Below are 13542 nucleotides of genomic sequence, written 5' to 3' on the forward strand. Positions count from 1 at the left end.
AAGCTTTATAAGATACATGTACCATTGATACACAATTTGTTTTTTTCCCCCTCATAACTTGGGGCTGAACAGAGAAAAGTAACTAGAGAGGGATTTGAACCAGCGTGCCTGTGCTCTACCAACTGTGAGTTATCTAGCCCTGAGTTGGTGGTTTCCATATTACATTAAATAACCTCACGACACCACTTCAGTTATCAAAATCGTCATAATCAGATTAAAATGAAAAGTTCACAGGTATAGAGTTCTTAATTCATCAGTGTAAACAATTCAACATTTCACTACCCGCTTTGCCGTCCCAGTTGTAATAATAGGGTATACTTTGGTCACAATTTTCCACACAATCGCACACAATCCTTTGCAAGTTCCATTGCAGAAAAAGTTTAGTATAGACCAAGTCTACGCACATCAAAGTAAAAAAAAAATTCAAGCCCTGGGGTGGTAAATGCTGAGGAATAAATATGTCAACACTTGAAGATGTTGTCAGAAAAATCGTCAACACACTGGAGTGGCTTTCCACTCGTATCCTCCTATACCCCTTTTAAAGGTATTAATACAGGACTGGTAAGGATAAAAAACTAGCTTGTTTATTTTCACTCTGAAAGCTTTACTCATTATGAAGTTCACACTAGAACCGTTTTTTTCTGTCAAATATTTCCCTCTGAAATGAAGTCATATTTAAAAAACCTATTGAAAAAAAAAATGAAGGAAAAAAAACCGGAACAGCTGATTCAGGTTGTTACAACCAAAACTGAGCACTATGTAAACACATAGTTGAAAAATTGAAAATTGTTGAAAATTATGTATGGTTGTTCACTATTTTCTCCTGACGCACACAATGGATCAAGCCCAAATTTTCACAGGTTTGTTATTTCAAGTACATGTACATGGCTGATGAACACCGTCTGCGACTATTTTGTCAGCTCTGCTATCCTGTCAGGCCTGATACTTCACGGGGGCAACAAAGGTGATTGCCTCCATGCCCCCTGGTCATTGCCTTCGTGCCCTTGAAATGCTCCAGTAGAAATTTACAATTTCCTCATAGGGTGCCTTTTACCAAGAGAAAAATGACTTGATGCCCTTGCCCTTTCAAAAACGAAGCATTTGTCCTGTCCTGTATAATATACCTTTAAAACAGCCAACTGAAAAAGCAGCACCCACCCTCCCCACCCCTCACCAAAACATGCAAAGGTCAAGTGACAAGAAAGGTCATGGTTTGTTTAGAGGTGGGACCGTCTGCAGTGTTTGTTATCATTAACGGTCCCAGTGGGGCTTTTGCCTTTGACACTTCACGCAGGGCAATGATGATCTACGATGCCCAAAAGATCTATGATGCCCCCAGAGAGACAAGCGTGTCAGCTCGCTGTCTCGTGTTTTCTCCAACAAAGTACAATATTTATCACCCTCTTTGATTTATCCCTGGTTTATGATCTTGTATAATGATTGTCAAATGTTGAGTTGTGACCCTGTGCAAATATTTAAGTAATGGTAAATTGGAAATTTAAGATGTCTTGTCAATTGTATTGTCTGAGTCTGACAAGTAAAACTAATAAAGGGCACAGTTGTGAAACTGTAGTACAATGTATTTGCTTTTCTGTCTTTCCCTCAGTTTATTAACTGGACATTAAATGCAAACAGGCATGTGTTAAGGACCTCATCATGCTACTAAGGCAAGTTGGTTTTGTGTTATTTCAGCTCAAAGGGCTTTAAAAACCAGCCTCATTAAATGTTCTTGTCTTACTGTTCAAGACAATTTATCGAGACAGAATTGCCATGTGTGGAACCAAACAGATCTTTAGACTTGAAGACAAGTCCCGATCTTAAATGTTTTTGCTGAAATCCTCAAAAATCATATGAAAAGCCTGTCCAATGCATTTACTGTAGGCTTATTGTAATTTCTGGAGCCACTTGAAGTCCGGCGACATTATTTGTACATGTAGTATCTCTCACTAACCTATAGTTGAATTATATCACACTTACCCACAGGATCCTGCTGTGTTAATAAATTTACCAATGACACAAAACTAATTTTCCGCTGTAAATTTTAAGACATGTTTAAGTAGAACGACTGCACACTGTGCCCTCGGCAAGCACACTTACTTTTCTTCCATCATCTCCGAGTACGTCTTGCTTCTTCTCCTCTGTCGTTCATGCTCTGTCTGTTCAACCTCGTCACGGGATGCCTTCCTCTCCAGGACGGAGTGAGTAGCACGCCGACGACGAGACTTCCAGGAATCCAGACTCTACAGAAAGACATCAAGGGTGGTAAAGGTTTCTTTACTTTTACTTTTGCTAGCGAACTCTCTGCTAATAAGTCCCCTCGGTATCTAGACCTCTTGGGGTTGCGTCATCACCATTCACAGGTCTGTATGCTTTGTTTTTGAAAGGGCACCAAGGCATTTTCTCCTTGGTAAAGGGCAACCATGAGAAAATTGTAAATTTCTACTGAAGCATTTCAAGGGCACATAGGCAATGACAGGCCTGCTCCATGCCCCCTGGTCATTGCCTTTGTGCCCTTGAAAGGCTCCAGTAGAAACTGACAATTTCCTCATAGGGTGCCCTTAACCAAGGAGAAAATGCCTTGGTGCCCTTGCCCTTTCAAAAACAAAGCATGCAGGCCTGCAATGACCAGGGGGCATGGAGGCAATTGCTTTTGTTGCCTCCGTGAAGTATCCGGCCTGTATTTGGAGATGTGGTGTGTATTGTCTCTGAGGAATTGTTTAAATAAACACATCTTCTTATATAGCGCTTTACACACTGGAAGGGCGTCTCAAAGGGCTTCCAACATTAACTAAAGGAAGAGCAGTTGAAACCAGCTACAGCCTTGAAACGATAGAGTAAGGCAAACACACAGTGTCTTTATCGTACAATTACCAAGTAATAATCATTTTGGGACTTAAATGTGTATTACAAACATCAGCAATGGTGAATCGATGGATTAGGTGTTAACAATGGAGTGAAAAGCAAAGAGTCAAGTTGAGAAACAAAAGAAACATGGGATAAGTTGTACATGCATCTACTTACCTTTGGAACACCTTCTAAATGGTCTCTGAATTCTTATCGTTTTGAATGTACATGTGGTTCTTAAGCTGTATTTAAAATTGATCCTACGAATGTAAAGTACATGTACGTGACTGGATTGTACTGTGAAATAAGGGATACTTTGCCTTATGTTATGCAGAGCACCTTAGATGCAGAAAAATACATACGGTACATCTATAATACAGTTTAAAAACATGTAGAACTTATGTTCATTGCTTATGTATCAACTAGCTTCTGTGAAAATATAACTTGACAGGACTAGCAAAGTAATCTATGAATCCATGATAATAACCTTTGACCTGCATTAACAAAACCTGGTACACACTACGCACAATTTTATTTTCCACCACTTTCGTGTTTCGGCAACTTACTCAAAACTTGTTCAGCCGTAACATTTCTGATTGAGTGGTACTTCGTGTAGGTTTCTTGTCTCAATTTCCTGGTTCTTCCATGTCTGAACGTTTCAGTGTTTTAAAGATTAACTTTAAAGAATAAACAAACATTCACTGCACTTGCATGTAGGGTACAAAAGTATAATGTACTTGTACTATGTACTTTGGAGTGTATTTAATTTAGAATGTAGGATTCAAAACTTGGCATGGTGGGAATATAATCTAGTAAATTTTGCGCCTTCATGGTGTAGCAAAACTTAGTTAAAGGTAGAGATTAAGTTTGTAACCTTTATACCATTTAAGCCTACATCATGTAGTACAACATGAGTTCATTTCAGTATTCTTTCACCTTAAACAGGGTTGGCCCTTATATTTTTCTGTGACTTATCGTCAGAAGGAGCAGTTTGCATATCTTGTCCATAGTCTGCCATCTTTATCTCTAGTCTGTAAATATAGGGGGAATTTCCAACACTGAAGCCGCCAGCCAGTTGGTTTATTTTTACACTGTAATCTTGGACTCTTTTCAATTTCCTGAAACTGATGCTTGACAATAACTGTATCTGCTTGGAGGTAAATTAGATTGCATCATGTTGCATTGGACTGATTACCCATCACAGTGTTTGCCCTTCACTTTACTAGCTTCATGTAGCAGGACCAGTTAGCTTTTCATTTCACTGGTCCTATAACCGTTGGACGTGTCCATAATTCATATTAAATAGGGATCCTTTTCAACACAGAACTATCCAGCAGGACCACTTGGAGTGAGTGTTAACTAGTCCCCGGGTGTTTTAACTGGCATTTGGCCAGTGGACCTCTGTTAAAGGAGGTACTACAAAGAAGTACATCATAGCATGCCTTCGTTCAATGATTGGCAATTTGCCAAGACGGTCAGCAGAGGAGGAAACATTCAATTTGATAACTCCAGGAGGGAACTTCCCCCAAATAATGTATCAAACCCAACCAAACTAACTGCTGATTTCACAATGACTAGAAAAAGTACTGACGATTAATTTGAAGAAATAAGGTTTTTGAAAGATCACACAAACCTGAAATGGATGAAGTTAAGAATTAAAGTTAAACTTTCAGAATAACCCGGTCAGTGAGATGTTAATTCACCAATCAGTTAACCCTTCACCACAATAAAGTTATGATTTTGTAACCAATGTACCGTGCATGTATTTCAAGTTTCATCTGTGCGCTATCTAGCTGTGCCAACTTGGGCGACTTTGGCTGCGGTTGTATCAGGTCTGGCGTTTCATCTTTGCGATGGCATTTCTATTTTATTTACAAAGGGCACTTCCAATTGAAAATCTTTAGGTCTTTGAGAAACATTTAAAGAGGCACCAAGGACAAGAAAGGCCTCCATAAGTTCAAGGCCTGCTGTACCACTTTATCATCTGCCCATACACATCATTCAACACGCCCTGTGCAGTCAGCAGCCACATCCGTACCCAAAGATTATCAATTCTGACAAGACCTATATAAGTTTTTTTAAACCAAGATAAAAACCAAGTGGAGAACATTAAAAAGACCTTGTTTCAATCCAGCGTGCTTCAGCTAAACATGTAAAGTTTTGGTGCACAGTTTTGAAACAAAATTGAGAAGAACCTTGACCCATTGCATGCTTTAAAACCTTTCCTTGATTCAATGCTCCCTCAATCAAAAAATGTGATGTAAACTTTGAAACAGCATCACTTCCGTATTATTTGATTTTGTTTTCACCCCAAATCTCTTCCATTTATTTCTCTTTTAACACATCTGCAGACATGTGCGCAAACTAATCCCGCTGTTCAATGACGCATGTTAACTTAATCTCCAAGTTATGATATAATTCAATTAGTTGGGATTGACTAATTACGTTAATCTTAAAGTGGCACTCCACTTATTGGATAAAAGACGCTTGGCCAGCAAGCCGTTGATGACATTACAGTTCTGCGAACAGCCCACGTTATGCATGAGTAAAGTTATGTTAGCCGTGGGCCCTTTCATGTACATTTTGAGTGTGACTCACTAGCAAAGGGGTTTTGTGAATAGTTTTTTTCTCGTGAAGCATTTGACACAAACCAAGGCTTTCTCACGCTGTTGAATGTGTGTTGACACAATGAGGTCATGAACCGTAAGCATTGCTTTCAGGTCTTCCAATTCATTGCCAGGGATGGGATGACTTGATGTTGAGTCAATCATAACGTTTGAATCAAAGAATGCAAAACAAAAACAGTAAAGACTGTTGCAGTGAACTTCGTGCAAACTTTTTCTTCAGCAAATTTTAGTAAATCCCGAAACTTCATCTCATCTAGTCTGTCCAATTCAAAGGCTTCGTTGACAATCAATAAAAACAGCCAACCTCCATCGTAAATCACTGTGACAAGTGGTACAAGTACAAATAATTTAATATTTTCCTTTTTGCCAAAGGGATGGGGTTGTTCATCAAGAACAAATATTTTGATTTAGGAGCCGTCCAAAGCTTTCAACATTTTCATGGTCATACATTTTAATATAGCTACTGTTTGAACAGCTACATTTATTCGTGCGACACACGTAAGTGTTCAGGATAGACATGTCAAACAAAAACAGAGTGTATTAATTTTGGCTTTACCCTTACACTGATGTGTGTTAATAGCACTGTATACTCAGTACTTTCCCTGACGTTCTGTGAACAAATCAGTGGCATATTACTCGGGTGGGATTCAAACCCTCGACCATGGCATTCTAGAGTGCAGTGTCTTACCAACTAGACCAGTCAGATTGCCCTGTAGCTAGAGGAAGTTTGAAATCTATTAAAAACAGGGAGACTAAGTTATTCAAAGATCTACTGTACGTGTAAGCCAAAACTATCCACACTATTCCCTACAACTTGATCACGTTTTACCCATTAATCTAACTCATATCCCCAGCATTATCTACTGTCTATACTCTATCTTATTGGCCACTTTTGCCAGTAGCTTTGCCATGCAAATAAAAAGCAGTGCTATTAATTAGTCGAGTACTAGTTTTCATACATGTAAGTAAGCTAATCTACATGCAGTCATTGATCTCCTGAAACATTGTAACATGATGTTTCACAGGAACATTAAAGCGGTTACTGTCTGCATTTGAATCTTAACTCTTGCTTAAGAGTGTTGAAAGTGTTGATTAAAGTTAAATAATGGCAACTGTAGTTATTGGTTATTTCAGTTCTTTATTTGAGGATGTTTTGTAAATGCAGCAGCTGATGTAGCTGTTAACCAGGTACAAGTGTAATTTTATGGTTAAAATCCGAGTATTGTTGTGAAGCATTAAAGGCAGTGGACACTGGTAATTACTCAAAATAATTACTAGCATAAAACCTTACTTGGTAATGAGTAAAGGGGAGAGGTTGATAGTATAAAACATTGTGAGAAACGGCTCCCTCTGAAGAGCCATAGTTTTCGAGAGAGAAGTTATTTTCCACGAATTTGATTTTGAGACCTCAGATTTAGAACTTGAGGTCTCGAAATCAACCATCTAAACGCACACAACTTCGTGTGACAAGGGTGTTTTTTTCTTTCATTATTATCTCGCAACTTCGACGACCGATTGAGCTCAAATTTTCACAGGTTAGTTATTTAATGCATATGTTGAGATACACCAACTGTGAAGGCTAGTCTTTGACAATTACCAATAGTGTCCACTGCCTTTAATTACCGACTCCATTGTCGGTTATTGAATTATTATACTGTTTTGGGCAGTTAGGCAATAATTATTATAGAAAGTTAGAAACCTTGGAGAAGTTCAGGCTTTCCAGAGTGAAGTACAAGAACTTTATTATGTAAGGCAGAGGTAAAGATGAAATTTAGGCAATTTCTATTTTCAAGCCCTTTAATGACCCAAAGCACCGACAGCAAGTGCCACAGATCCCAGATAACTCAGGACTTCTTAAATTACATGAACATTTTTAGTAGACCTGAATGTACAGTAATGTCCAATACCCTTATGATCATTGTGTAGGAGGATATTGTGTAGGATTTAAGAAATGTCCTCAATTCTCCAATGCATGACTTATTGACAGCCTACTTGGTATTAAGACCATGTCTGAATCCATGGCTGCGGCTACAGCTGTGACTCAATCATGTTGCATTGATAACCATTGCAACGACTTTAGCAACAGCCGCAGCCGATGCTGCCAATAGACCTTATGCATTGACGTCATCCAGTCGCCATCTAAGAGGTAAAACGTTGCAAAACAAACCAATGCAAAGATTTGTACACACGGCGCACAGGTTTGACCAATGAAAGACCGCTTTTTTAACTCTAGGTGAGGGCGCCCTACTGATACAAGTATGACATCGTTTGCATAAGGTCTGTTCAGACTTGGCCCAATCCAAGCGACCCGATGGACAAATTGAAGCATGGTATTTGTTGAGATTAATAAATGATGGATTAATTGTTAATGTACCATGATACCACCCCATGAGGGGAGAGCTTCAAACTCACCTTCTGTACAGAAGTAACGGACGTTGCAGCGTCGGCCATCTTTAATAGTGGGACACACACACATAAAGAAATGGGGGATTTTAAGCATGCTCACAACAACTACATGAACTGTATACAAATTCACAAACTATGCTAAAGAAAACAAAAATGAGAAACATTCCCTTAAATGCAAAACTGAGAGAAAATAAAAAAGAACAAATTGAAAATTGGTAACATGCTCAAATCTCCAAAATATGGATGACGACATGTATGTTTCGATGGAAAAATTTGCCAGAACCTGAGGGCAGCAAACATCTTTTTTCATTCACTTTAATCCTGTTGACCCCTTTTCAACCATTTGGGGGTCAAATCCTTTATTAACATTTTGACTGCCAAAATGGGGGTTGGGGGACAGGACAGGCGCATGGAAGTGGACTGCGCATCGTGCGAGGAGTCAATAGCTACATTTATGAACTTTCAAACAATGCAGCCACTTCAATTTTCAGAACTAAACAAATTTTCTAAATTGTTTTTTGGACTCACTTCACTATCATTATTTCAAGGTTATTCTGTCAAACTGCTTTATATAAAGGTCAATGGTGTACAACACCACACTGACTGCCAATTCCAATTTAAAAGTATTCCATATTTGGATCTGTACCTTGAAAAAATGGGGGGCATGCAAACTGAAAATCTGTCGTTTTTTTTATTTGTAATATTAATGGTTGATTTGAAACAGGGGGAGGAGGAAGATGTGGTGTGGGAATAATGGGAGACATTCAAGAAATCAGATGGTAGCAAACTTAAATAAGTTTTTACAATCATCAAAATATTAAAGATTTAGTTTGTTTACCAACAAACACGATACATCTGCTGTCACCAGAATCTTAAACAAAACCTCCAGGTTCTTACATGCACATTTCAACAAATAATATTGCTATTTTAAAAGTGTCCTGCAAGTTAATTTGTAACGATCACTCTGAAAACTTTATCACATCACCACTTAAGGGGATACACAGCTTTCTTTCCTACTCACCGACATCCAGACTTCCTGGTCATCCTGCATCATCCCTTTGCTCTTCACAAACTCATCATAGGTCGTCGGACTCATTGGGTCACCCGACGACCCGCTACGATACGACTGCGAGTCGTCGTCCTCAACAGAGTTCTGTCTCTCTAGGTTTGCCCTCTCTGGCATACTCTTACTCCGAGTGTGGAGAGGTTTGGCCGCGACGGGCGGCGGTCTGCCTCTGGATTTCTCCATCCTCAAGACGGGCTTACTGTTTGGTTGATGGGTGTAGGTTGACAACCCTGGTACGGCACTGTTCAATTCTTGCTTAAGGTCTCTCTTCCATTGGGGTTCGGAGTACGTCTCTGGGGCCACGGATGTCAGGTCGATGCCATCCGAGGTGAAGACGTCGTCGTTGAAGCCGAGACTCGAATGGCGGTTGTTACCGCTACCACCACTTGCCCACGAGGATACGCCGCTGCTGGCGTTGTCTGGTGATAAACCCTGAAGTAATAAACATGGATAGAAGTTAATGAAGCACATGTTACTGAGCCATCAACAGGCCTGGAATGTCATCTTTTGGAGGGCAAGGCCATTTTTATTTTGCCCAGCAAGATACGCCGCTGCTGGCAATAAACCCTGAAGTAAGGATTTAAACATTGATAGAAGTTAGCGTAAATTACTGTTACTGACAATATTTTCTATTGTTCAACGTAATAAAAAGTTTACGCCTTTGGAGTGAAAATCATAAACACTAGGTAAAGGTGCACATGTTGAAGATACCATTTGAGAAAAAAAAGAATGCCATGTATCAGGCATGATATTTAGGCCTTGGAAAACAGTAGGAAAACGTTTTAATGACATGGGTTTATAATTTCTATAGGCTTTTATGACTTTTCAAGCTATTAAATACAGTTTTGTTGACTTTTTGAGGGCCGAAAAATCGAAAATCAGTCTTAATTAGAAAGAATTTCATGCCTGCTGTATGTACATGTACCTTGACTAATGAGAAGGAGCCATGAACTAGAGGTGCAAATGCGTCAAGGCTGAGTTGAGGTCCAGTGTAGGAGTCCAGATGGCTAGCAGTACGACCCAACCAGAATACTGTTATGCAGACCTAGAATACAAACAACGAAATAAAGTAAACGAGAAAGCAATTACAAAAAGATTTAGGACTGTTACCAGAGATGAGATCGGACTAATGTGAACATTCCTCTTAAAATAATTGAGGGTAGATTATTCGTTGTTCAAGAATGAGTGTGCCTGTCACTCAAAGCTGGGCCCAATTTCATAGAGCTGCTTAAAGCCATTTATACACTTTCGGAACAGAAAAATTAATAAAAGTTCACAGATTTACAAATAACTTACAGGGTTTACAGAAGGTAATGGTGAAAGACTTCTCTTGAAATATTATTCCATGAAATGCTTTACTTTTTGAGAAAACATTAAAACAATTGTCAATTCTCGATATATCGAGAATTACGGATATATTTTAAACACATGTCATGACACGAAACGTGCGGAAACAAGGGTGGGTTTTCCCGTTATTTTCTCCCGACTCCGATGACCGATTGGGCCTAAATTTTCACAGGGTCGTTATTTTATATATAAGTTGTGATACGAGGTGTGGGCCTTTGAACAACACTGTTTACCGTAAGTGTACAATGGCTTTAAGAAGAAAATATTGCTTAACAACTCTCTGCTAAGCAGAAATGAGCAGGATACCAATCACAAATGGTACATGTGACACCGTAGTTTGGCTGGTAACCTTATTTTGGTACAAATAATTTTGTTTTTGTGTGCTTTTAAGCAGCTCTATGAAATAGGCCACAGCTCTTAAGATTTGGCCTTTAAGGAATGTGCCACAACTGCTGATTCATTCTCCATTTAGAAGACTAGAAACTTGGGCGAAAATTTGTTCTGTTAATTTATTTAGAAAAGGCGCTGAAGTTTGTCCAGATTCTTTTCTGTACACAAGTCCACTGTGCTTGACGGTAAAAGGTCTCCAACTTCACCTCTGTCATGTCTGTAAGCTATACCTACAAGTTTTATCCGACAAGGATTTTCCTCTTAAACCGGCTTTCTTATAAAAAGTCACCCCCTTGAGCGTGAACAATTTCAACACCTCCACAACTGTAAAACATCCACACAAAGTCTATATACTCCCACCACCTGGTGGTGGCAACAACAATACAAACTCTGCAGAGAGGGGTCTATTTCTGTCTGGATGGATGTATTCCCACATGTAAACCCTGTGACAAACAGCTCTGCTGAGGGTTTATCGTTGTCTGTCAACAAGTGGAGATGTGACATGGGAGAGAGAGAGAGAGTATCAACAGAATCTTGGTCGCTCGCTCGCTCGCTGCATGCAAGGGAGTGACCGGATAGAGGCTATTTCATGGGCCTACTTTTATTTCTCTTCTTACAACCCTTGAGGCAATCCAAAGTCATTTGATTATACAAAGTATCCGTATGACAGTCTGTATGAAAGGTTGAACTTATAGTACATTGGATGAATATGGACGATGTGACCTGTGACATCACATGTTTACAAAAGAGCCACAGAGCCTGGACTTATTGCAGGCACGATTTGTACACAGAGTAACGGAATAAAACATAAAACCTTATATTTTATGGAAATCGCACTGTCTAATTCCTATCAACTTTTGATATGATGAAAGGGGGCTATCTCAAAACTTGTCCAGCTTTTACTTTCATTTCGGATTTATGTGGAAATTACGACACAAAATATCAACTTTCCCATAGGACCTGTGTAGTATCTTGCCTGCCAGAATACCTAAAGAAAGCACAAGGTCACACTTATTGTAAACAAAGTTCACATGGTCTATAGAACCCAACACTTGCAATTAAGCAGTGTACCTTTGGTTTTTGGAACTATTCGATTGTTTAAATCCTATCATGTACAGTGTATACAATTAAGCTAACCTGTGAAAAGTTCACTTCAAAAAGTGGTCCCGATTTTGAGATATCTCCGAAAATCCAGAGCTAATAATATCTGAGGAACAATACTGGCAGTAATGCTTCTCAGATTTAAATTTGGAGGCATAAAAACTGATATCTTTTAACATTATGTCCACATTAGGCTTTTAACAAACAATTTCATTGCCACTATCATTTAGGAATGATTACCAAACGTGTACCTTCCCTTTAAAAAATCCTTTTTGTTATTTAATAAAAATCTGTCATACATTATGTCCCTAATCTCAAATGTACGTAATCGAGAAGGAAAGGCCTCCTTCCTGAATCCCCCACCACATATCCCTTGCACATGGGTGGGATAAGTCTATTTTTAAACCGACTTTAAGGATCACTTACGTTTTTAAGTCTACGTTCCTCCTCTCTTTTCCTTTCCTGTATCGACAAGCTGAAACAAACAGGGAGAAACGGCACATTATTTACATTGTACTATGCCATTTCATTTCATTTATTCTAGTTGTGAAGCAAAGGAGTCTCAGAAAACTTAACTTTAAAACTGTATTAGCCAAGAACCCACTCGAGAGAAGACAGGTATTGATGTGGGAAGAAAACCCCAAAGAATTATTCAAGGGAAAACCTACGCAATCAGGTAGGGGCTGAAAGTTGAAACCCAATACACACACATTGCAGTGCCCCGGCTTGATTCAAACCAGGGACCTAGAGGTGGAAGGTGAGGATAGGTACAACTACTGCAAACGGACTCAAAGGAGAACAACAAAATTGTTTACAAAATCAACCCAAACCCAAACTTTCAACAGACTTCGGTATGGAGACTTGGTTTATTTGGTTTGCAGGTTTTTTGGTTTGCTTATTGTAGAATACTTTGAATATCCAGCAACATTGTACACCGTCTCCGTCAACAACTGTCAAACAATTGGTAAACAGCAGCCACTTCCAAATAGATTTATTCATGCGAATCATATTCCAGTATGTTTTCTGCCAGCTTCCAGCTAGCTGCAAGGTGTTGCAATCATGAAGCTTCAGGCATGAGTGACCAGCCTGTCGCAGTGAAACACAAGGCGAAAATGCTGTTATTTTTCTTGAAATATGACAACAAGCCTGAACAGTGTCTGCCTCCCAGACACAACATTCATCAAAGCACAGAGGGATCATTTGTCCAATAAACCAGCAGCACATTCCGAAAGGCAGGGTGTGTTCAACCACAAAATATTCTTTGATCTTACCATCATACCACAAGTATTGGGGTGGGGTTAGGAGAAGGAAAATAGTCCTCAGGGAAGAATGCAACATAGATGGAATCAACTTTCATGAAGGCATTAAAAAACCACAAATTAGAGCAGACTCCCTGGATGGCGAGTTCATTGATAATGGAAACTTAAAACCGCAAACGGAAACAACGATCTGTTTTTCATCACTGTTCAGGGTTGTTCGTGTTTTTGGTGAATGTGCCCAGGTAACATTGTTGTCCAGCTTCCAGAACATAAAATGAGAATTCCCAAACACCATTCTTGTGGGGGCATTCAACTATTCCCCGCCACAGTATCAGAGTTACTCTTGAGGCATGCTGTACTGTGTAAGTGGTCCCCACGGAATAAGATTGTGAAAGCTTGCATATAATGAATGTACTCAAATAAATTTTAGCTTTCCAGAAGGACTCTGCTAGGGTCATAACTAGTCTAGTCGAAACGTCAGGCCATGAAATATTTGTCTGCA

At 39.3% G+C, this 13542-nt stretch overlaps 1 protein-coding gene across 9 annotated transcripts in view; it reads right to left on the reverse strand.

The window, feature by feature from the left end:
* LOC117293531 (LIM and calponin homology domains-containing protein 1-like) overlaps window positions 1-13542 on the reverse strand; it is an 80233-nt gene that overhangs the window by 30887 nt on the left and 35804 nt on the right. For 8 of the 9 annotated variants that reach the window (XM_033775887.1, XM_033775888.1, XM_033775886.1 and 5 more), the window contains exons 5-9: window positions 12208-12256; window positions 9869-9988; window positions 8899-9375; window positions 7884-7922; window positions 2098-2240 (exon numbers count right to left, since the gene is read on the reverse strand). In XM_033775887.1, the coding sequence (XP_033631778.1) occupies window positions 2098-2240; window positions 7884-7922; window positions 8899-9375; window positions 9869-9988; window positions 12208-12256 (828 nt within the window). The remainder of the gene's footprint in view (window positions 1-2097; window positions 2241-7883; window positions 7923-8898; window positions 9376-9868; window positions 9989-12207; window positions 12257-13542) is intronic. The other variant, XM_033775882.1, reaches the window with a different exon arrangement.

The sequence above is a fragment of the Asterias rubens genome, chromosome 8 (assembly GCF_902459465.1).
Source record: "Asterias rubens chromosome 8, eAstRub1.3, whole genome shotgun sequence".
In the NCBI taxonomy this organism is placed as follows: Eukaryota; Metazoa; Echinodermata; class Asteroidea; order Forcipulatida; family Asteriidae; genus Asterias; species Asterias rubens.